Source organism: Cololabis saira, chromosome 12, assembly GCF_033807715.1.
Source record: "Cololabis saira isolate AMF1-May2022 chromosome 12, fColSai1.1, whole genome shotgun sequence".
Taxonomy (NCBI): Eukaryota; Metazoa; Chordata; class Actinopteri; order Beloniformes; family Belonidae; genus Cololabis; species Cololabis saira.
Genome location: NC_084598.1, coordinates 25,836,494 through 25,860,850, shown reverse-complemented (window position 1 = coordinate 25,860,850; position 24,357 = coordinate 25,836,494). Strand labels below are relative to the sequence as shown.

The following is a 24,357-nucleotide window of genomic DNA, read 5'->3' as shown; positions in this document are numbered from 1 at the left end:
GATTTCTAGAGGCTGTACTTTTACATGTGACTGTACGTGTATGTCTGAGTTCATTTACACTGGAGAGTAGGTTTGTGTCAGTTTGTCTAGACTCAGTCTTTCTAACTGAACTTTGCATGACTTTCTGTGGCTGTCTGATTCAGCACTCAACTAGACACAATAGACATTGAAGATGCTGCACACAAGAGCTCACAGGCAGGCTCTCTGCCTCACACTGTGCCAGACAGTTAGGTGAGGTGATGCTCCATATGAGGAGTGAGACAGAGGACAGAAATGCTCAAACAGCAGCCATGCTTCCTGTTAAAGTAAAGTGCCATTAAAACAAGTCACATGGAAATGTGCGGTGAGGTAAGGACAGGCAACACTGAGACAGGAGCATGGTTAGACACACCAGCACAAACAGTACATGGACACAGTTTGTTATAGAAGTGTCATACAAGGTTATAACTACCAGGCCATAATAGTGCAAGAAGGAACAGTCTTTTTGTTGTTGTTACTTCCCTTCCTTGTTGAAATGGGAGGGGTGAAGGGATTGCCTTCCCTAGTATTTCCAGAAAAGGAAACCGAAGCTGCACATAAAGCGCAAAAGACACCTACACTATACAGACACCAAAATAAATTGTTAAGGCTGCAAGTGCAGGCACAAAAAAGAAAATCATATGGTTTGAAGCAATGATAAAGAATTAAATTACATGCATACAAATCTGTTTATTTCTATCTAAAAAAACCTGCAGGCCTATGTTTCTCTTTAATAAGATTTGTGTAAAACATGTTCATGATCGATGAAATCGATCAATGGAAAGCAAGTGTTATGATGACTGCTATTTATAGTGGACGTTTGTGACAGTGACTGCCATTGTGGCATTATTCCCTCAGATATTTTATCAGACACAGGGACATTGTTTTGTTGATAGTTCATTGTCATTTGCTTTTACGATATCTACAATAGAGGTGGGTCTTTATTACTACAAACAGCTGGCTACAAACTCGTCCATGTAGTCCATTAAAACTTTCTTCATACCTATAAATAGACCCAAGAAACAAGGTCAACAATGAGACATAGACCATGGCCTGAAACTAATTCTTATTTGTTCTTAAATATGAGACAGCAGTTGCTGAGACAAGTTCAAAAGTATAAACTGACACGGTGCCAAAGTCGCACAGTCGACCAAAATGTTCTTGTCAGTTAAACCATTTGATTTTAAATATAATCTTTGCAGTCATATTTTATCATTTTCACATCATGACCATACATGAAAGTACTGACAGGAAATGTAAAGACATCATTTTTGTAATTTTTTTTATTGGTCTTGGGACTGTATTATTGAGAACACTAATTATTTAGGGAAATACAGAGATTTCTTAATTACATAATGAAAAATATGCATGATTATTACATACAAAATTATTCTTTCTACAATAATTTTGTAAGTAACCTATGCTCCACTGCTTAACACAAGCTTAATCGATGGGCGTCTGTTCTCTGTGATGATGCATATCCTAATGAATCCTAATGCTACTGCGTCCATTCTGTGTGCCCTACTAGGGATGTGTGCCAGATGCAGTGGACATGTGTTTTATTAAACTACAGCTTGGGTGTTGTCTAAGCATTGCTTCAACTCTGTATTGCTACTACCATCTAGTGGTTGTCATGATTATTACACAATCATGATTGAGAAGTGTAAAGTTACTCTGATGTTTAGAATCCATGAACAGACAAGTGATCTTTTTATTGGATTACAGAAACAAATGGAGTTGTTCTTGTGGTTTTGAAACAACTAATAGAGAGGGAAGCAGATGTTAACTGTCAAGTCATATGACACGATGTGTATCTCTCATCTTAGGACCGCAAGCTGACCAAGGCGGAGCAGCAACGTTTCAAGGAAGAAGCAGAGATGTTGAAGGGGCTTCAGCACCCCAACATAGTCCGCTTTTATGATTCCTGGGAGTCTGTGCTCCGTGGAAAAAAGTGCATTGTGCTAGTCACTGAACTCATGACATCAGGAACACTTAAGACGTTAGTATAATATCCATTTATCGTCCGTGACTTTTATTCAGTGGTAGATCTTTGTTATTGTGTCTTGGTTTTCCATTTCGTTTTTATCCAAATCAGTTTTAGTTTTAGCTGTAAGAGATCTGCTGTGCGTCCGAAATGCCATACTAAACAGTATATACTAAAAAGTATACTTAAATTCGGCACACTTGAGTAAATATCAGTAGTGTGCATTAATTCGGACGTACTTTTAAGAGCGCACACGTCACTTTCTGCCGTTGGGAGGAAGTGACGTGTCACAGCAGCAGTAGCAGCGTAGCAGCGCTCCGCTATTTCCCATTTATCCTGGCTGAAACAAGATGACATTATATAATATTATTATATATGAATATTATAATATTAATATTATAATACATTTCTCCAGAATGAGTATGGATAGAGCACACTATTGAGTATGTTCTAATGTTTCGGACGCACTAAAAAATCTCGCATACTCATTTTGCATACTCATTAGGGTGGAAGTATGCAATTTCGGACGCAGCCATAGAGACTAAAAGCTAAAGAAAACTAAAACAACTAATTCCATGATTAACTGATATTAACTGAGAACTCAAACCTCCAGTGGTACTGATGTGTATTCATTGTGGTGCTGGTTCTTTTTATTTCAGTGAGTTATAGTGGATATAAAATTAATCTTATCGTTATCTGTGTACAAATTAAAGTGATTAAAGTGCCATGATTCAATAAGAAAATACTTGAAATTCAGATGTATTTAAATACCTTTTGTATTCTGTTTGCCTGTGTTAATAGTGTTATTTTGAGTTTGACTGCATTTGTTGCTTTGTACAGTTATCTGAAGCGCTTTAAGGTGATGAAACCCAAGGTCTTAAGGAGCTGGTGCAGGCAAATTCTGAAAGGACTTCACTTCCTACACACCAGGACTCCACCGATTGTCCACCGAGATCTCAAGTGTGACAACATTTTCATAACAGGCCCAACAGGATCAGTGAAGATAGGGGACCTGGGGCTGGCTACTCTTATGAGGACCTCATTTGCCAAGAGTGTTATAGGTAGGTTGCACATGCAGACCAGAAAACTATCTATATCTGATCAATGTCTTAAAAATATATTTTTCTTAAAACTCAACTTTGTTCAGAAATTTTAAAGAGTAATTTGCTTTGTATCTGATAGAAACAAAACAGAATCCATATGAAGAGTCTTAACACATTTACTTTGCAATATATAGAGCGCAGAAGAAAATTGAAAAGTGATGAAGTAGTTTTTAACTGTTTGGGTTGTTACGGATGAGGCACCACTGTCTTGTTTAAACAGGAACTCCTGAATTTATGGCTCCTGAGATGTATGAGGAACACTACGATGAGTCTGTGGATGTGTATGCCTTTGGAATGTGCATGCTGGAGATGGCTACTTCAGAATATCCTTACTCTGAGTGCCAAAATGCTGCTCAGATCTATCGCAAAGTAACAAGTGTGAGTGTCTTTGACTAAATTACTCTTATTGAATTTCAGTGCACATTTGCATCTGATTTATTGTTATGTTTTTACTGTAAGTCGTCCCTGCTTTTTCCTCAAGGATGTCTTAAATGACCTAAATGATACAATAGACTTTATATTAAAATCAATTCCCATGAACAAAATCCTTTTTCATGTATTTTTCTGTAGGGTATAAAGCCAGCCAGTTTTGATAAAGTTAATGACCCAGAGATCAAAGAAATCATTGAAGGTTGCATCCGTCAAAACAAAAGCCAAAGGTAAGCGAGTTTTAGTTTCATATTTGTCACGCAGAGACAGATCAGGTGATGAATTGGCATCCTTGTCTCTTTTTCCACCTTGACAGACTCTCCATCCGAGACCTCCTGAACCACGCTTTCTTTGGCGAGGACACGGGTGTCCGAGTGGAGCTAGCAGAGGAAGACATGGGTACCCAGGACTGTCTGGCTCTCCGAATTTGGGTTGAAGACCCCAAGAAGCTAAAAGGGAAGCACAAGGACAATGAGGCCATCGAGTTCAGCTACGACCTGGAGAATGACAGTGCTGAAGAAGTTGCTCTAGAGATGGTAAGACTGATGATTTTTTTTTTTTTTTTTTTACTTACATTTAGAAGGAGTTTTCTTTGATGTAAGGTGTGGTTTAGGGTTTGCTTGGAATGACTGCAATGCTTTAAGGCATGCATAAATGTCAGGTGGGGAAAATTATTTGCCAGCCACTACAGAACCGGTCTTTCTTTGTCAGAAACCCCCACACTGCAGCTACATGTTAACTTATCACCATCTGATTCAATGTAAGCTTTTACCTTTCAAGCTTGGAGCAACTCACCACTGCAGCAATTTTAAGACCTATTAGAGTTAGAATAGACGTAGTTGATTAACATGCTGGGAAATTCAGTATCTTACAAAAACAAGCAGAAAGTTCAGCATCTTCAATGGATTTTATTTGACTTTAATTTATCACAGAGATGAGAAATAAATGTTACAGAAAACCTTTATGATAAGAAGCTTTATTTTAAATGAGGTATTAAGTTGTAGTCGGTTAGTGATTAACTCTCCCTTTATGTCTCTTTTAATCAAAAGGTAAAGTCAGGTTTTTTCCATGAGAGTGATGCCAAGGTAGTGGGGAAATCCATCCGGGACCGTGTAAATCTGATCAAAAAGTCAAGGGAGCGTCGACAGCAGCAGCTCCTTCAACTGCAAGGCGTTGAAGAACGAAGAGACTCTACTCTCACCTCCTACGCCTTTTGTCACCCATCTTGCCCATCTTCACTGATGCAAGGGTCAACTGCGCATGGAGGAGGTGGAGGGGCAGGAGGAGTGCAGGAGTCTGAGGAGCTGCCTGAGGTGGACCAGCATGTAAGGCAGCAACAAATCTTCAGTGGGACAACCCTTAGTATGCCAGGTAGAGTATGCATCTTCATGAAAAGTGACATGTGTCATTTATATGTATACATATATATATATATATTAGGGATGCCCCCATACCATTTTTTGCACACCGAGTACAAGTACGGGTATTTTAATTTGTGTACTCGCCGATACCGAGTACCGATACGATACTTCTACCACAAAAATATCTTGGCTAAAAATGCAATGAAAAATGCAGACAGGTAAGACAGGTTTTATTTGCAACAGAAATTCAATTTTACACAAAACTCCCCGGCCAAGCACCGTGCCGAAAGCCCACAGTCTGCCTTGCTTCTGTCGTCGTCCCTTATTCTGAAATATGTCCACACTGCTGACATCCCACTTGCATTCATTTTCGCTATCTTGCCTGAAATGGCGCTGCCAGTATCACTCTCTTCTCATCACCAAGCTAAGCTTAGCCGACTAGCAGCTAACCGGAACAGCTGGCTGAGCAGCGGCGGGTGAGTCCGCACACTCACCCGGGGAGCCGCAGGCCGGCTCAACATCCCCCCCAGAGTCACTAACCAGTAACTACAACAACAATGAAGTGGTATCGGAGAATTTTTGCGAGTACGAGTATATGAGAGCAGTATCGGCCCCGGTACCAGTATCGGTATTGGGGCATCCCTAATATGTATGTATGTATGTATGTATGTATGTATGTATGTATGTATGTATGTATGTATGTATGTATGTATGTATGTATGTATGTATGGATGGATGGATGGATGGATGGATGGATGGATGGATGGATGGATGGATGGATGGATGGATGGATGGATGGATGGATGGATGGATGGATGGATGGATGGATGGATGGATGGATGGATGGATGGATGGATGGATGGATGGATGGATGGATGTATGTAGAGAGATAGAGAATTTGTATTTTTTACATTGTTACATAGTATAATGTTTTTATTGTCTTTCACGCAGAAGGTGAGAGCATCGGGTCTGCCAGCTGTGAATCCTATGCAAGTGGACAGAGCCAGGCTTACTCTCAGCATGGAGAGTCATACTCTCACTCCCAGACTGCTCTTCCCCCTACGGCATCTGTAAGTCTGTGATTCACCTTTTTGGTATACCTTTGCCAGCTCTGATTGTATTAGTCATGTATTAGTTATTGTTTGTAATCATTGTATTCATTAATTAATTGTTTTCATTGATTATTTTTGTGGGACAGAACACTAATTCTCAAATGCCCCCCATTGGTGAGAGCGGAAACATTCCAAATGTGCCTCTTGGGCAGAGTGTTAGCATGTCCAGCATGTCCCATGGCCAAAGTGGAGGGGGACCCATCGGCCAGTCATTTCTTCAACCCAACATTATGGTTCCACAGGTATCACCAAGTGTACCTCAGCAATATTATCAGGTGAAACGGGTAATAATACATGTTTGAAATGAAGGCTATGAGAGGTCTAATTTTAAATTTTTAAAAAGTACAGTTATGGTTCCACTACTCTGTGACATGTTGGGTCTTTTCCTTTAAATAATATCTGAATATCATATAACCAAAATTAATCTTCCCCATAATGTTGTGTTATTGACCATCTGTTGCAATACTAGACAGGGTTTCCCCCAGGAAGCTGGTAATGAAAAAGAGTGGAAGCAAGACAGTTAAATGTCTCATTAAAAATATAAATTGAATTGTGACGTGAAAATTATTTTCTGACATTTTATATTTTTTAATTAATTTCTCTTAACATGCATTTATTTGTTCTAATCTAAAATATGCCCATCCATATTTGCAACAGGGCAGCCAGCATCTGTTTTGAAGGACTGTGGGAAACCCTTGATTAAAATTAAGTGTTCATAATTTTGCTCCTTGCCAAACCTTATTCTTGAACTAATTTTTCTACTGCTTTCTTTTCCCCTTTTTCTACTCCAATCACCATTCTTTCATTGTCATTGTACAGTCACAAACATTCCCATCAGATACATTTCAGACTACTACTCCTCATGGCTCAATGGCACCTTCAAAGTCATATATACCTCCTGTTTCCCCACAAGCACCCATAAATGTTCACCCTGCACCCCTGGCAGTCAGTGATCCTGCTGGACTAGCAGGCACCATTGTACCCCACACTCAGCAGATCCAACACCCTGCCACTCCCATGCGTGTCGCTGACATCATTCCTCATGCTGTACCCCAGCAAACACAGCCTGTCATGATTCCACAGCAAACTATTGTCCCACAACAACAGATGGGGATGAATCCCCAGACCGCCACCCTACAACAGCAGCAACAACAGCAAATTGAGGCCCAGGCCCCTCTGCTTGAGCAACAACTTAATACCATTCAGTTAGCATCAGAAATGCATCATCACAAACTTTTAGCTTCAGCGGCACAGAAACACCAACAAGAGCCTCAGCAGCAGGTGTGCACACAGCAGTCTGTCCAACAAGCTCATCCAGCTTCTCAGCAACACATGATGGCCACACAAACGGGTATGGAGCAGCCTATGCCAGTTCCACAGCCAGGGGAGCAACCTCAGACTTATAAACAGCAACCAAAAGGTGATCCTTGTGATCAAACAATGATACAATCACAGCAACTGCAACAACAGTTTCAGCAACAGCAAGTTCTGTTGCAAAAGCAGCAGCGACAGCTAGAGCAGCAGCAGGCTTTGCTCCTAGAACAACATCAGTTGTATGTCCAGCAACAGCTTGATCAGCAGCAACAAAAAGCACTGTTTCAGCAACAGCAACAGCAACAAGCCCAAATACAACAGCACCAGGCACTGCAGCACAAGCAACTGATGGATCAACAGCAGCAACAAGCTCTTATGCAACAGAAACAAGGGCAGCAGCCACAAAGTCCAGTGCAGCAGCAGCAACTACAGCAGGCACTTTTACAGTATCAATTAGAACAACAACAACAGCAACAACCACACTCACAGCAGGAGCCAAACCAGTTATATCAACAAATTGTGCAGTACGAAGGAGGAACACAAGCAGAACCAGAGATGCGGCAGCAAAATGAACAACAACAAAAAAGCATACTGCAACAATTACATCAGACGCAACAGCAAAGTGAACAAATCCATCAGCAAACTCTTATCCGAGAGATTGGTCAGCAGCAGCAACAGACACTTTTACATTTGCAGCAACAGATAATTTTACAGCCACAGCAGCAACAGCAACAACAGCAAGCTCAACTTCAGCAACAAGAACAGCAACAAGTACAACTCCAACAACAGATAGAGCAGCAGCAATCGCTGTTGCAGCAGCAGTTAGAACAACAACAGCAACAAGTAATATTGCAGCAGCAACAAGCAGAGATATTACAGCAACATGGTTTGATGAAGCAGCCGATTCAAGAGCAGCAACAGCAAGCTGCCATCATTCGACTCCAGCAAATTGAAAAACAAGATGCTGTGCCTGTTTCACAAAGCAGCATTGAACAACCAACTGATATACAACAGCTGTGTATCCCACAAGTAACCAATCAGTTTACGCAGCACACCTCCCAACAGCAAATGATAGATCATCAACAGCATGTATCTTTTATGCAGCAGCAAGCCTTTGTTGCTCAGCCACAACATCTCACCTCTGTGATGGAACCTCATCTTTCAGTTGGTGCTCCAACTGCTATTGAGGCCATTAAGCATCAAACGCATTTAATTTCTCAGGCCCAGGTCCCCATGACAATTCATGCTGCACAGATCCCTGTTCAGCCAGCTCCTGTTGCCCTCACACAACAAGGGGAGGTTCAACCCCAGAGGCAGGGCCAAATACCAGTTCAGTTTTTAGGCCAATCAGTGTCCCAAGTCCCTCAAGTCACAAGTGAGGCCCACGTAACTCCACCGGGCACATTGATCCAGGGACAAATGCAAGTCATTCAGAACCAGCAGATTCCTTTGCAGACTAGTTATCCTGGACTTGTAGCTCCCCCACAGAGTCAGGTAACGGCTCAGCCATTCATCCATACTCAGCCCACACCCACCCAGCCAAGCCAAGCTGTTCAACCTCCAGTTGCAGTGGATTCAGTTCCTAGTCAGATTCAGTATGAGACCCAGACTCAGCAAAATGTTCAAATGCCAGGACTGATTCAGTCCAAACTCCAACAGCATACTCAAGGCCAACCACCTTGTCAGGAGCATCGCCGGCCTCCACCTAACCTTTTGGCCCTTCAATTTGCCCCTCAGCCTTCCCAACAAATGAAGTCACCTTTACAGCAAGACATGACTCATTTTACACCACAGCAGGCACATCAGCAACCAATACTCCAGTATCAGCAGATGATTCTATCTCCTGGGTCTGATGGAAGTGTTGGAACTAAAATAGAAGGTCTCACTTCTGATATCCAATCTACAAACCTTAATGGCACTCCTCAATCTATGCAGGCAGGGCAAGGGGCCCTTTTAGGTCAAACAACAGTACATCCAGTTGTTCAGGATCAGTTTCAGTCCTCGGGAAACACTGCTGATCCTTCAGTCATTCAACAAATATCGCAGCCTTTTATGCCTCAGTCTACAGAGCAGTACCAGCAACAGCTGCAGAATCTTTCTCAAGTGCAGCAGCCAACCGCCTTACCCACCCCTCAGGTTCAGCTACCTATTCAGCCTATCCCAACTCCCGCCCAACAACCAGTCTCTCTAAATCTGGCTATGACATTTCTTGAAGACAATCAGCTTCCTTTGCAGTGCACCCCACCTTCCCAACTGTTGTTTCAGCCCCCGGCACTGTTAGGCCCTACTAACTTGGCTGACCCTCAGTCACAAGGCAGGACCCTGCCTCTCTACAGTCAGCTAGTCACAAGTGCCCCTTCATCTCCACAGCACCACACCAAACAGATGCTGCCAGCTCACACCCACACACAAACCAGCTTTCAGACACAAATGCACTCGCAAACACAGACACAAGTTCAATCACAGACTCATTCTCACACTCAGACACACACAGATGCACCAATAACTGAACAGCCTGTTCTGTCACAAACTGTATTTCCTGTTCAACAAATGCCCCTCAGCCCCTCACGTACCACATGCCCCTCATCAACACTAGCACCTTTCCCATCCCGACACCCTGCCACTGCCCCTGCTGCAGAGCTTCGTTCTCCACCAGAAGCCCAGGTAGCCTTACCGGGGCGAGCTGACTTTATACCCACCTCTCCTCCACCTGTTGCTGCGCATCAGTCACTTGAATCTAACGCACCCAATCTGCCCCAAGCCTTGCTGCAAGACCGTGACCTTTCCCTACTGGGCACCGCTCAGGTACATTAAGTATAATGGTTTGCTGCATTAATTACAAGATCATTTTGCTTTGCTTATATACTTGTCCAACTGAACCCTATAATCTAAATATTTGGAAAAGATTTGACTACATCTCTTTGATTCAAACTAACAAATTCATTTATTTGCAAAACAATATGCAGAGTATGTCAGGATTATTGGCTTCATTGAACTGTACACATATTCTAATCAAATGTCCAAAAACAATAATAATTAAAGCTGCAAGCAGCGATGAAGGGATCTTTTTGTTGTCATATATAAGCTTTTTTAATAGTATAAAAGTCCAGTGACATTTTTCAGTTCAGTAAAGGTTTTCAGTTGGATTTAGGGCACAGATCTTCTGACCACCTTGAAACATCTAAATCTACTAACAGGACATTTGTTGTCTTGCTGGTCTCGTGATTTAGGCCACCTTTTATCATTGTAAATCACATGTTTACAGTCAGGCGTGTTAGTAAATTCTGTGCAGAACTACAATTCTTATTAAATGTCACATTTGCAGTATTTTTGATTTTGCTTTATTTGCACATTACATTTTTATGACATTGTATTTGTGTGTTTCTTTTCTTTGTGTATGTATACTTTGCTTGTGTGTATGTGCCACTCTGCAGGATGGCACTCCCACAACAAATCCAGAACATCATTTTTCATCAGGGTATGTATGAAATCAGCACTGACTGATTTCTCCTTTTACCATTATTTTCCTAAGAAAAAACTTGGTACTGAGACATTCTAAATGTCTACATTTGCTCAAAAAAGTTTTTTGTTGTTGTTTTTAACGAACCAGCCTAATTTCACATGAAAGGCTTTTTGTAGCTGAGCAGAGGTACAAAAGATTTTTTGAAGACGATGAGTTACATCATCAGTCTTAAATACAATGTTTATATTGCTCATACTTGGAAAACATTTCATATCCTTAAATATATGTCAAAGGCAATATTTAGCATCCATATCATTCTCAGGTCTGTCCCAGCTAATGGTGAAGATACCCTGCTGCTTTTGACAAATGGGAAATCAAAGAAAGGTCGTCATCAGTTTCAACTGAGCATGCTTCAGGTAATTACCATACCATTATGCTCATATATTGTATCAGTAATGGTATGATTATTAATATATTAACATTAATTTGTCTTCTACTACAACTATAGGTGTCTGACAGTGGGGACAATTTGGTAGAGTGTCAGTTGGAGACACATAGCAACAAGATGGTTACATTCAAATTTGATATTGAAGGGGATTCACCTGAGGACATAGCAGATTACATGGTAAACTTCTTATGTATTGCAGTTGTCTGCACTCATGCATAAAAGCCATTGCATAGTGTGAATTCCGTCTGGTTACATGTTGCAGGTGGAGGAGGACTTTGTCCTTGATGTGGAGAAGGAGAAATTTGTTGAGGAGCTCAGAGCAATAGTTAAGAAAGCACAGGAAATTCTTCAGACACATGCACGGGTATGTTGATGTACATCTGTCATCTGTCGCCCTTACCTCTAGCTTTGCTTTGTTGATTGAAAATAATAATTAATTTCATTATTTATTTCGCTATCAGACTGGATCAAGTGATCAATTGCATGTGAGCACTCCCACCAGCTCAGGTAAGTTTATACATACATTAACAGCATTACTTTCATGTGTGTGCGTGTGTGTGTGTGTGTGTGTGTGTGTGTGTGTGTGTGTGTGTGTGTGTGTGTGTGTATATATATATATATATATATGTATATGTATATATATATATATATATATATATATATATATATATATATATACATATCTGTGTATGTCTGTGTGTGTGCGCATGTATCTGTGTGTGTATATATATGTGTGTGTGAAAATAATGCTGTTAATGCTATAATGTATCTTTTAACAAGTGCTAAACTACCATTACGGTATTTTCAGTAGACTCAGTCCCCCATTCTTCCCCAGTGAGACGATGGCGTTTCTTTATCAACCAGACCATTCGTCATAGAGACTCCCTTTCCAGCCAGGGAGCAGTCACACCCCCATCCACTGCAGAAACACATTATCCTCAGAGGGAAAAGGGTGAGCTCAAAATTCAGTTCTTGAAATGCTGTGGCTCGTTTACATGGATCAGGCAATAGCATAAGAGAAATTAATTGTCTTTTTCTCTGCAACAACAGAAGGTGATGGATCCCAGAGTGTGGAGTTTTTGACTGGAATGCCTTTTTCCTCCTACACCACGCTTTCTTCCACCTCTTCCTCAGTCTCCACTGTCTCAGTCCCTACCTCCATGGTCCATTCAGCCCCAGAGACCCCTGCTTCACAAACTACCAGCTGTGAAACCCTGTCTGGACCAGCCTCCGCCCCCCTCATTGCACCAAGTGCTGTTGAATCACCAGTACTTACTTCAGATTCTGTGGAGCAAATTCCCAGTGCTTCTTCAACCATAGGAATACATGTTGCCACTAACGTTCCCACCTTGTCCACCTCTACAACTCTGGCTCCCTCACCCACCACCATTCTTCCTGAAAATCTAACCCTTCCTGTTGCCAGCGTTTCCTCCACTGTAGGTCAAAATATAGGGGATCCCATGATGACTGCACCAAGGCCAAATGTATCTGCCATGCACCAGTCTGCAACCTCTTTTTATTCGCCTCCGGGTTCTGCAGTGATGTCTACTGCAGTTAGTCAACTTGGCATAGAGCAGCAGCAGACCTTTACCCAGGTGGCTAAACCAACCCAACTGCAACTGCAGCAACAGGCACCCCCTATTCAACAGCAACTTCAGGCAATGCAGTATGAACAACAGATACAGCAGCCAGGACCACAACAACAGCTATCACAGTTCGGCCAAGAACAACTCCCACTGCAGCAAGAAGGTGCACAACAACAGGGTCTCCAGCAATTGCAGCAACAGCACCTAATTCAAAAGCAAATACCACTTCAACAACAGTTGACTGAGATACAAGTGCTGCCTCAAATAGATCACACAGAATTGATACAACAATCGGTACCACTTAATCAGTTATTTCCACCATTGCCACTGCAGCAGACCCAACCAACATCTGTTCAACAGCAAACATTGCAGTATAGCCCACAGTTGCTGCAGCAACAGTTTCATCTTCAGCAATTACCACAGAAGGTTGTCACACCCCAAGCTGCTGTAGCGCTCCAGCAACAGGCCCACCTTGATGAGCAACAGCGGCAACATGCAAACCTGCAACAGACAATGCACCCACAGCAACAGCAAATGGTGCAACAACAGCTTCACCAACAGCAACATCAGTTGTTTATGGGTGCTGCAGCTCAAAGCCAGATGTTGCCCTCCACAATTAGTCAACAATTTATTCAACATCAGCTCCAGCCAAATGTTAGTCCTGTAACACAACAGCAGGTTTTACAACAAACCCAAGTGCCTGCTGAGCTGGCACAACATATACAGTCACAGAACCCGTTGCAACAGTCGGAATATCAATGCAAGATGGGTAAAGCCTTGGACGCACCCCAGAAAAACCAGCAGTTTTCACTGCAGAAGCAGTCCTCTTTACAGATGTCAGAATCAGAGGTGTCTACAGGAGAGACAAGTGTGACAGAGGACACTGGAAGCTATTCTGCCCCTTTTCACCCTTCATCTGACTCCTCTCTGGCACCTCTCAATCTGAGTACTACTGAAGCCCCTGTACATAATCTCTCTGTCACAATGACACCATCCCCTGTTCAGCCTTCCTCTGTAGCTGAATCAGACAGTGAAGGCCCTCCCAAAATTGATTTTGTGGATAACCGTATAAAGACTTTAGATGAAAAGCTTAGAAACTTGTTGTATCAGGAGTACAACAGTGCGGCAGCACAGGCTGGAACCGGCTCCGTTCCTACATCAGCTGCCTCCACATCAGCAGGAGGTGACGAGTCATCTGAGCCACAACCAGTCTACCACTTACCTTTCGCCCCACCTGCCTCTTCCTCTGATACTTCTCCTCATTCCTCGTCCTCTACTACATCCTCCACCACCTCCCGTTCCTCCTCCACCTCTCCTGACCCAGAGAAAGATGGAAGGGGAGAGGAAGCTTGTTTAAAAGTGCCCAACCCTGTAGAGCTGGACCCAGTGGAGCAACACCCTGGAGCATCTCCTCCCTGCACTTCTCCTTTATCCACCGTGCCTACCTCTGTACCCCCCCTCAGTCAGGATGACTCTGCTGGCCCACAGCGACTACCTGTACCCGGAGAACCAACCATTCTTGTGAGTGAATACATAGGATAAGCTTCTCAATTGTGTCTCTCACTGTACTGAATTTTGGTGTGTAAATCTGACACTGCTGTTCTTGAAAGCTGCCTGTGATTATTTGCAATATATAAATGTCGAGGTAGCATTTTTTACAACTCACCTCCATTCAGGCTCTCTTAACTGTCTTAACTGTTTTAGGCTGCGCCCCCAAACTCTGACACCAGTGCCTCTGGAGAAGCATCATGGCCCCCCAATCAGCCTCCGATCCCCCTCCGGCCTGGACTGCAGGAGCAAAATGCAGGAGGTGGATATTTTGGCCTAAACCTGACATGTCCTAGTATCAGAAATCCCGTTAGCAAGAAATCCTGGACTCGAAAATTCAAAAACTGGGCATGCAAACTGCGCCACTCCGCCAGCTTATTCAAGAAGCCCAGAGTCCAGCAAGGTAGCGTCCTCTTAGGAAACGAGAGAGAGCGAGAGAGAGAGAGAATGGGGTGCTGGGGCATGGTCTTAAATCTAATGTCTAATACTAGTCTTAACATAGCAAAATAACTCTCTTAACCCTCAGGAATTAATGAAAAGTCATGTTAATGGATGGCAGTGTTTACAACTCAATGATTAAGTTGTGCATATTGTTAATTTATCATAGTCTCCATGTAATGACATTGTTGACATTGCTTCATACATTACTGTTTTTTTCCTTTTTTTTTTTGTCTGTATTCCTTTTTTGCTCAATTTAATTTCCTTGCCAATCTTTTGTTTTTCATTGGTTACTCATAGGAGAGAACAATAGAGGATGGTGGGAGATTGGCACATTGTAGGAAGAGGTTGGCAACATAAATCTGAATCGCTCCAAGTGCAGATGAGCTCTGGTGTAAATCCCAGCTGTGTGTGTCCAGAACATGTGCCCTCATCTGACATCTCATTTAATTGCCCTAAACCCATAGGCACAACCAGGAGCATCCACCTCACCCTCTCACCTCCAGTGGCTGGCTCAGTGTAGACAGCGCCATGCAACTCATTACGCAGTTAAAATGGATGCTTAGTAGATAAATTCAAATTTGACCTTTCAAAATATATGTGCATTTTTTAGTATAAGTATGATGCAGCGCATGCAGCTGTGAACATAAATTGTTGCCTTAATAGTATTTAATGATAATTGTAGAGTAAAATTATATTTTTGAACAGTCCAGTTTCTAAAGAAGTTGGAACACGGTGTAAAATGTAAATCAAAATTGAATTCAATAATTAATTTAAGAGACTTTTTTTAATTTCATACCGGTTACGGTATGGGAAGAAGCAACTGAAAAAGTTAAGGTCTTACAAATAATTAAGTTAATTCATGTATTTTTTTTTCTCAACAAAGAACAAAGAACAAAATCCCCATCTATTGTGTTTAGGATAAATTTAAAATAAATTAGATAACCCTGAGTGGGGCGAGTGGGGCATCATTGTTGCACATGATATGAGTATCTTGAGCATCTAAGAAGGAGCCATTATTGTTGAGCCATAATTTGTATGTTGGAACATTAAAAGCTGGAATTCTTTTATAGTTATAATATTGCATTTTGGGTAAGGCTAAATCAAACCTCAAATGTACTTATGACTTTAAACAGCATTGTTTTTTTTCGTTAGGTGATAAACTGTTCTGTCAGCAGTCCAGACCGTCCCCTCCCTGAAGTCATGGGGATGGAGTGGAGTCAAGTGGCGCACTCCACCCCTAAACACATGGTGGAAAAGGGTGACCCCCCCCCCCCCCCGCCCTCTTAACGCCAGTATCTCTGTGTTATTTTGATCAAAACATTTAATGTAGACCTCATTATGGAAGTAAATCTGTATTCGGATTTTGAAAGAAAAAAGTTGAAGCTGAATATTTATGCATTGAAATTATGTATCTGAATGTTTTTCAATGATAAAATATTCAACTGCAAAATATTCACCGCAAATAATTCATGGACAAATGTCAGCTGTCTATTTATGATTACAGACACAAACCACACTGATGGCATATAGAAGAGTTAAAAAACTCGCCAAAGTCCAATTATTATCGGACATGGCTAAAATCCGCTCCCTATGCTAGCCGACAAGCCGGAGTTGTATTCAAGCTCCTGCTTGACACACGCTCCCGATCTTGAATTTAGAATCGATTACTCTTCTTTGGGTTCCCGGATGTTGCGGTTGAATTTTTGCGGTTGAACTTTTTGCGGTTGAATATTTTTACGTTAAATTATTTGCGGTTGAATTTTTTGCAGTTTAATATTTTAACATTGAAAAACATTCAAATACATAATTTCAATGCATAAATATTCATTGCTAGAAATTCCATCACTTTTTTATTTCAAAATCTGATGACACAGATTTAGCTCCATACCTTCATGAAGTTATGCTTTTGAAAAAATAGAGAGATTTAAAACTAGTGCAGACTAAATTAAAGTAAATATATGACTAAAAAAATGTATCTTTGTATTATTTCCAAAAAATATTTGGTTGAAATAATTAGCAAACTATTAGATTCTGTTTTCATTTCAATTTTACACAGTATCCCAGCTTTTTTCTAAAACAAGGTTGTATACTAAACAGACATAAGCCAGGGCTTGAAAATTCATATCAAGCTTGTACGTGGGTTGGTTTTCACGTGTCTGATCTTTATCATGCTGGTAAAATTATTCACGCATCTTGCATGTATTTGTGCTTATATGTTATATGTGTAGCGGTAGTTTAGATCCTGAGCTTCTATGTTACATTCATCATGACTGACTAATTTTGGACCATTATCTGTAAGTAACACCTGTAAGACTGCACATTTTATTTTATTTTTTGTTTGTTTGTTTGTTTTGTTTATCATGAATCATTTTGTGATTATCTCACATCCCACTTGCTAATGCAGCAAATATCAAACACACTAGCTGATATCACTGTTGATCATGTGCCAGGTCTCAGATGTGATATTGTATATATATTTATATATATATATATATTTCTGGGTCCGTGAGAGTGAGAGTGTGAATGTGTGGGTGGGTGGGGTACGTTGTATATAGCTGCCATCCCACTTTATGATTTTTGAATGTTAATGAATGCAGTTTTGTTTTTAACGAAACAAGCATTTGCCACTCCTTCACACATGCACTAAATATATTTGTCTTATACACTTAACATCCGCAATAACCTGCCTTTATTCATTGGTTTGTTGTTTATAGTTAAGATAATGGCATCAACAGAGCATATAGTATGTTTGATTATGTGTAATGTTGACAGTTGATCTTAAACTCTGTGGCCTTGTGTTTGTGCCCCATGTCTGTCTGTGTGCACTTGTGTGTTTCACTGTGATGGGTTTTTGTCTGTGTTGTTTCTGTGTTTGCCAATGTTGTCATTCACATGCTTTTTCTATGCGTGTGTCTCTGCTCTTGTCTCTGTCTTTGCCTTCCCTTTTTTGTCTTTCATCCCTGTTTCTTTATCAGATGGACATTCAAGCAGCGGAGCACTTGGAGATGTGAAGGAGGTGATACCACAAAATCCACCTCAGACACGCAAAGGACGTTTTCAGGTAGCAGTAATACTTGTGATTGTATCTCTACTTTTTTTTTATTAGTCTGAACATGCATCAAGGATTTCTCACATCTTCTGCTGTTAGGTGACTTCAGTCCCCCAGAGCTCTCCCCCAAAGGGCGGGCCATCAGCCCGTGGCAGCACTCACAGGAAAGTGGGACGCTTCTCTGTGACTCGGACTGAGACAAAGAAAGAGGAAAAGCAGACGGACAGCTCACCAGTGTCTCCTGATTTGCAAAGGGAGAGAAGGAAATCTCGGACAAAGGAAGGAGATAAAGAAGAATCTAAGAAGACCCCAACAGTTGCCCACTTACCTCGAGTTATAGGCCACAGTCACTCACCGCTTAGCAGCAGTGATGATGATGATGAAAGTGAGCTGGAGAATGAAGAGTTAAGAAAAGAACTACACACGCTTAGAGAGAAGTAAGTCAATGAAGAGAAAACAATTTATGCAGTTATTTTACTAAATGTATTCCTCAGACAACTTGCTTCTTGTCTGTGAAAATTGTTTTCATCTATCCATCTATCCATCTATCCATCCATCCATCCATCCATCCATCCATCCATCCATCCATCCATCCATCCATCCATCCATCCATCCATCCATCCATCCATCCATCCATCCATCCATCCATCCATCCATCCATCTATCCATCCATCCATCTATCCATCCATCCACTTGCACTTATCCATGTTCAGGCTGCAGTGCCAGTTTTCCTTATATTACAAATCTCTTCCTCTTTAGGCACATCAAAGAGGTGGTTTCCCTTCAGGCCCAGCAAAACAGAGAGCTTCAGGAACTCTACAGGCAGCTTCGTTCTCTTAAAGACCAAAGGCAGAGTTTGCCTGCCTCCCTGTCCCAGACCCCTCCACTTCCTGCAGCACCTTCTGCCCTCTCTCCACGCCGGCCCAGGCAAGCTAAAGCCAAGCTCCGGCCCCGGCCTCACTCCCACATGGATAACAATGGAGTTACACACTCTGGTTAGCCTGAAGTCAGTTATTTCTTCAGCATTTTACCTTGTTTATATTCCTTGCTCTGTGTGAATCTTTCCAATATGTCTTTTCTAGGAGCTCACCAGTCAAGCAGTGGCGAACAGGGTCGACTGTCACAATTCTGCAACCCAGAGCATCGCACTTCCCTGCCTGATAAGAGAGGTAACGTTTCTCACACATGGGCTTAACCAGTGATTATTACTGTAATACCTTTCAGGTGATATCATAAGGGATATTATTTTTTTTCACAGATCAGAGTCCTTCAAGGAAAAGCACATTCACAGATGAACTGCATAAGCTTGTTGATAATTGGACAAAGGAGACAGTGGGTCCTGCCCCTCCCAAGCCTTCACTGAATCAAATCAAGCAGATCCAGCAGGTGCAGGAGTTGGGAGGCTGGAGCCATTCAGCTGAGGTTTGTCTACACACCATCAAAATGCAGAAGTAGTCATGTTATGTCTTAAACAGATTACTTATCTTTTATTATAAACACATTTGCATCACCAAACATATTTCAAACTGTATATCATATGATATATTTAAAGGGGACCTATTATGAAAAAAACTTTTTTTCTTGCTTTAACATATATAAAGTGGTCTCCCCTTAGCCTGCCAACTCAGAGAAGGAGGAAAGCAACCAAATTCTGCAGTGTCTGTACAGCCGCCCGGATGATCCATCCAGTGTGATGTGACTTCTATGAGCCGTTCAAATTCTGCTCCCTTTCGTTACGTAACGAAAATACGATTTACAGAGGTTGACCTCCGATGCGTGAAACCACACCCACAACTAACTCTGGCCGGAACAACAACAACAACTCTGCCGGCCGGAGCTTCCGGCATTTTTCCGTAGCGGTGTATCGCGTCATTCAGGCAGCCAATCAGCACAGTGCCTCATTATCATAGCCTCCCCGCCCACTCAGAATCCCGCATAGAGAATGAGGTTAGACACTGGGAAGCTGCAGACATAGCCAGCCCCCGGGTCTCGCACTCAGAAGGCACGCCGATTTTTTCCAGTGGCCAGCCGCGGTACTGCAATAAAAAATCCCATGGGGCCCAGAAAGCTTTTTTCCCATAGACCGCAATACTAAAAGAGAAGCCTCTAAAACTGTTCACAGGACACCTCCAGCTGTAATCACCGGCAATTACTAATCTTTGTATTCTATATTTTTAAGTCATGGACTTTATATCCGTCAAAAATGTTTTATAACGGCCAGAAAAGTCAAAGAAAAGTCTCTTTCTGGGCGTGACGTCACGGCTGACGTCACAGCCGTGTCCGTGCATTCCACGGATGTATTATATTAATACATATTATATAATTATGTATTATTAATACATTAACAATATATGTAATACTATACATGTAATAATATACATTAATTAATATATTATATTAATACATATTATATTAATATTCACGTCATTGCCCCGGGGCATGATGGGAGGCCCCAGAGCATCATGGGAGGTGACTCAACTGCGCATGCTCTATGGGCCGCATAACGCGGAAGTAAACCCGGAAGTCAGGAACTTTTTCGGCGTATGCGCTGAGTGAGCAAACTCCATTGAAATGAATGGGCGGCCATTTTTGATCTCCCATCCAGATTTTATTAATAGATCCATGGACATAGCTCAGAGGCTGAATTTCTAATTTATTTAGCAAAAACAATCAAAAGCTTGTTTTTAAGACATTCAAGGCCTGTTTAAAATAGGTATTAGATGCCATAATAGGTCCCCTTTAAAAAAAAATCAGCTAACAATCTGTTGATTTCAGTTGAGCCAGAAAAGGCTAAAATAGTCTGAATATTTTTAATGACTAATTTGTTTGATGAGCCAACGGTACCATTGTTCCTCACCATTCATTATTATGATGATTACAGATGGTTCCACCTGGTTGGTTTGCGACGGCACAACTGAACCCCAACGCCTCCCCCGCCCCCGCAGGCTTGACAGTGGCAGCCTCTCCTTATTATACAGGTGGAGGAACCGCGACTACCATGCCCTCTTCAGGACCTCCAACACCTCAAACGCACATGGCTCAAGTGCCACAGATACAGCAAAGTTTGCACCTCCATCAGTGTCTCCCTTTCCAACAACTGACCTATCAGCAATCATCCTCTCTTCGGCAGCAAATTCCACAGCCCCAGACGCAAACTCCCGTGCAGTCACTGTCACAGACACAAACCACCACCCAGCTGCCCCGCTCTCCGCCACATAGCCAGCCGCTGCTGCCTTCCCAAACGCCCGCATCACCGGTGTCCACAACCACGTCTCTGCTGACGGGCAGTGGCACCACTGTATCCACTGATAGCACTACTGCACCCGGGGGGACATTCTGCTCCTGTTCATCATCATCCTCCACCTGTTCATCATCTTGCTCAGCTGCTGCTCTACCTGCCAGTGCCAAAATTCACCCAACACCTCCCACCTCTACTCTTCCTCTGGTAGAAAAGTAAAACCAAGTGAAGTGTAAGGGCAACATGAAGGTCCAAGAGAAGGAAATAGAAAGTGGGTCAGGTCAAAGGAAAAATCTATTTGGAGTATTAGTTGTGTGTATGTGGGAGAGAGTTGTGACTGTAATAAATATGTGGGTTCCAGTGTGCTTCTTGGTGAGATGGAAAATGAATGTAAAAGATGGAAAATAGATGAAATTATGTACAAATATGAAACACAGCTACTGGGGTTTATGAATGATGATGTTTGGATGTTGAGATGTATAAAGTCTTTAATGTATGAGTGTGTTCATTTATGAGTGTGGGTGAGTTTTTTATGGAATATTTAAGTACATATCACTTATGTCCTTGGATGCAAATTTGTTTTTGTTTGCAAACTAACTTCGCTGGACCCGAGATCTCCCGAAGAAAAGACAAGAGAGAAGAACATTTGACTGTGTTGGTGTTTTTTGGGTTTAATTTGTGAATGCTTATAGAAAAAGGACTATGAATTTTAAAAGTGCAATTAGTAATGGTCATCTAAACTGATCAGCACAAATTGATTTGTCTATAAAGCATAAAATATTTTTTTAGAGGGACAGAGATGATTACCAGAGGCCTAGAGGATTTTCTTTCATGGTCTTTTAAAAGTGTAGGCTTACAGCACAAAGTGATTCATTGGGCAATGAAAAAAACAACATAAACAAACACAACACGTCTAATAGTTGAACACAGTAGACTTGTTTTTTTGTTGTTTTTTTTTCCCACAGTACAACCAAACACTGTTGTGTACATTTTGGCATGTGTTTTGTGTTGTTTGTGTTTTTAACAGAAACCAGTTCAAATTAACACAATAAGATGAATCATTTATGCAACAGCAACCTGAGCTGTTCCATCTGTCTTCAGTTCATACTGCATGGCCTTATGACTAATTTGACTTACCTGCACAATGCAGACTGCTTGCACCTGCTGTATATTCATGAATCTCATGTTGAACATATGCGGCCTACGGAAATAACTAGTAAGTTACATTTGCTTTCAGTATTATGCGCTTCCACATATGACACTTTTGCTTTCAGTTTGAGATCTGCATATCACAGTGTGTCTGTTTCATGCTGAGGAGGGAAAAAATGAAGAAAAAAAAACAACAAACAAACAAATAACTGCCAAAATATATTGACTGGAGAAACCATGTGGAATAAGTTGTTCCCATGTCGCCTTCAAAATTTATTGCATTGTTGCGAGTTTGTGAGCTATCTTTCTGTGTGTCAAATTTTTGTGATAGTCTCATGGTACATTGTATCATGAATTGGATCCCCTTTTCTTTTATTGAAAGCAGCCGCTCAGATGTCACTACTCAAATGGAAATGTTTACTCTGCCTATGTTCTTGGATTGCCTCCTCAAGAAACAAAAGTGAGTTAAGTGAGTTATTATTAGGTCATGCTGGTTGTAGGTTTGATGTTTAACACTGCTGTGAGACCATCACATGCATAGTTGTTAGCTTTGTTCTGGTATTCCTTATTTCAGTTAACTATTTAGACTTTGACCAAAGGCTTTAAATGTGAATGCATCAAATGAGAAGCTAAAATGTAGCCCATCGCTGTGCTTTACGTACACCATTAAAAATTAAATTTTATTTCTCACTTCATTGTAGATGCAAAGCTATTCAGGGGTAATATATCAGCAGAAGATACATTACCATGAAATTTACTGGCCCATCTGTGCATTCAGTCATAAATACATTTGAATATTGATGGTCAGGCAGTAAGGCATTTTTTCCCATTGTAAGAAGTAGCCTGTAGTCAACGCAGAATTTCTGTTTGATTGATTGTAGGGAGATTGTGTGCCACAGAAAACAGGAGATTGCATAGGATGGAAAGACAATCCTTAATGTGAGTCAAAGAAGTATAAAGCATAATTTAAGGAGGAATAGTTCATACTAACAGGAATGGTTGTGCATAATCTAGAATTTGAATTCTTCAGTTCTTTGTATTTGTTGCTTTTTAAGACTTCCTACATATTACAGAAATGTCATTGACTACAAGTGAAGGTGAAATACTGTGCCGTCATGTCCGATACTAACATGTATCTAACAAGCTATGGCTTAATGGTCATGATTATGAAGCTGGCTTTGTCCTTGAAGTGTTACCAAAATGTAATCTGAAAGATAAAGAATATTTTTGTATTTTGGAATGGGGTTGTACAGATTGTAAAGTAGTGTTTCCATCACTGTAAATCTAAAGTTATTTGAAATTACAAAACATTGGTCTCCATTGCTGTTTATGTGGGACTCCTTATACACCTCTTTGAGTATTGATAACACAGTTCAATTCATTACTAATTATTTTCAGATCAATTTTGGTAATTTTTGACATCATGTTTCTTCTCTGCATGAGGATAGAATTACAACTGTTTTCCTGTTATACTGCAGGCCTAATATGATAAACATACAAATTAATGGAACAGCAATCTGGGGAGTCCCAAGATGACAACCAATGATTAAAGTACATTTGGCCAGAAAAACTGAGTAATAAAGTATGTTGCTGGTGATTTAGCCTCTGTAAAGTTTTAACTAATTGAACTGTTGATTTTGTTTATGTTTTGTTACTAACAAAAATAAATGATTTGACTTGGCATGTGAGGTACTTGTCCAATCCACAACCGTTTACTGTGGAGACTTGATGTGGAACACCTATTTGAACACAAATTTGACATGGAAGTCAGAGGCATTTCTTTGGTCCCTTTAGCACAAATAAAATTTCAATTTGATATTGAGAAGGAAAAAAAACAGCATTAAAGACTGCCCACTTTATTTCATTTCATTTATTTTTTTATTTTGTTATTATAGAAGCATGTGTGAGATTTGGCCATCTAAATGCAAACTCTTCTAATTTCAGGGGCAATTGGATGCCTTCCAGTCAACCAGTTTCATGTTTTCTGGCAGCAATTTGTCATTTTACTGTTTCCTGAAGCAGAGAAAAGTTCATACTGCATCTGGCACATAGATGATTAAGTGTTCAGTGTTATTTAGGCTGAACCTTTGTCAGTATAAGAAAGTGAAAGAAAA

General features: G+C 41.1%; 1 protein-coding gene across 6 annotated transcripts in view; it reads left to right on the top strand.

The window, feature by feature from the left end:
• Positions 1 to 24,091, top strand: part of wnk3 (WNK lysine deficient protein kinase 3) — a 43,604-nt gene extending 19,513 nt beyond the window's left edge. Inside the window, exons 3-25 of one of the 6 annotated variants that reach the window (XM_061736202.1) lie at positions 1,845 to 2,017; positions 2,843 to 3,063; positions 3,326 to 3,483; positions 3,676 to 3,764; positions 3,851 to 4,070; positions 4,584 to 4,905; positions 5,850 to 5,965; positions 6,094 to 6,282; positions 6,827 to 10,126; positions 10,756 to 10,799; positions 11,107 to 11,200; positions 11,293 to 11,409; positions 11,495 to 11,596; positions 11,694 to 11,739; positions 12,041 to 12,184; positions 12,283 to 14,339; positions 14,523 to 14,769; positions 17,783 to 17,868; positions 17,956 to 18,293; positions 18,616 to 18,851; positions 18,939 to 19,025; positions 19,115 to 19,278; positions 20,738 to 24,091. In XM_061736202.1, coding sequence (XP_061592186.1) covers positions 1,845 to 2,017; positions 2,843 to 3,063; positions 3,326 to 3,483; positions 3,676 to 3,764; positions 3,851 to 4,070; positions 4,584 to 4,905; positions 5,850 to 5,965; positions 6,094 to 6,282; positions 6,827 to 10,126; positions 10,756 to 10,799; positions 11,107 to 11,200; positions 11,293 to 11,409; positions 11,495 to 11,596; positions 11,694 to 11,739; positions 12,041 to 12,184; positions 12,283 to 14,339; positions 14,523 to 14,769; positions 17,783 to 17,868; positions 17,956 to 18,293; positions 18,616 to 18,851; positions 18,939 to 19,025; positions 19,115 to 19,278; positions 20,738 to 21,313 — 9,126 coding nt within the window. In that variant the 3' untranslated portion in view covers positions 21,314 to 24,091. Of the gene's footprint in view, positions 1 to 1,844; positions 2,018 to 2,842; positions 3,064 to 3,325; positions 3,484 to 3,675; positions 3,765 to 3,850; positions 4,071 to 4,583; positions 4,906 to 5,846; positions 5,966 to 6,093; positions 6,283 to 6,826; positions 10,127 to 10,755; positions 10,800 to 11,106; positions 11,201 to 11,292; positions 11,410 to 11,494; positions 11,597 to 11,693; positions 11,740 to 12,040; positions 12,185 to 12,282; positions 14,340 to 14,522; positions 14,770 to 17,782; positions 17,869 to 17,955; positions 18,294 to 18,615; positions 18,863 to 18,938; positions 19,026 to 19,114; positions 19,279 to 20,737 lie in introns of those variants that run through there. The other 5 variants (XM_061736203.1, XM_061736204.1, XM_061736201.1 and 2 more) reach the window with 5 other exon arrangements.
• Positions 24,092 to 24,357: the final 266 nt, after the last annotated feature.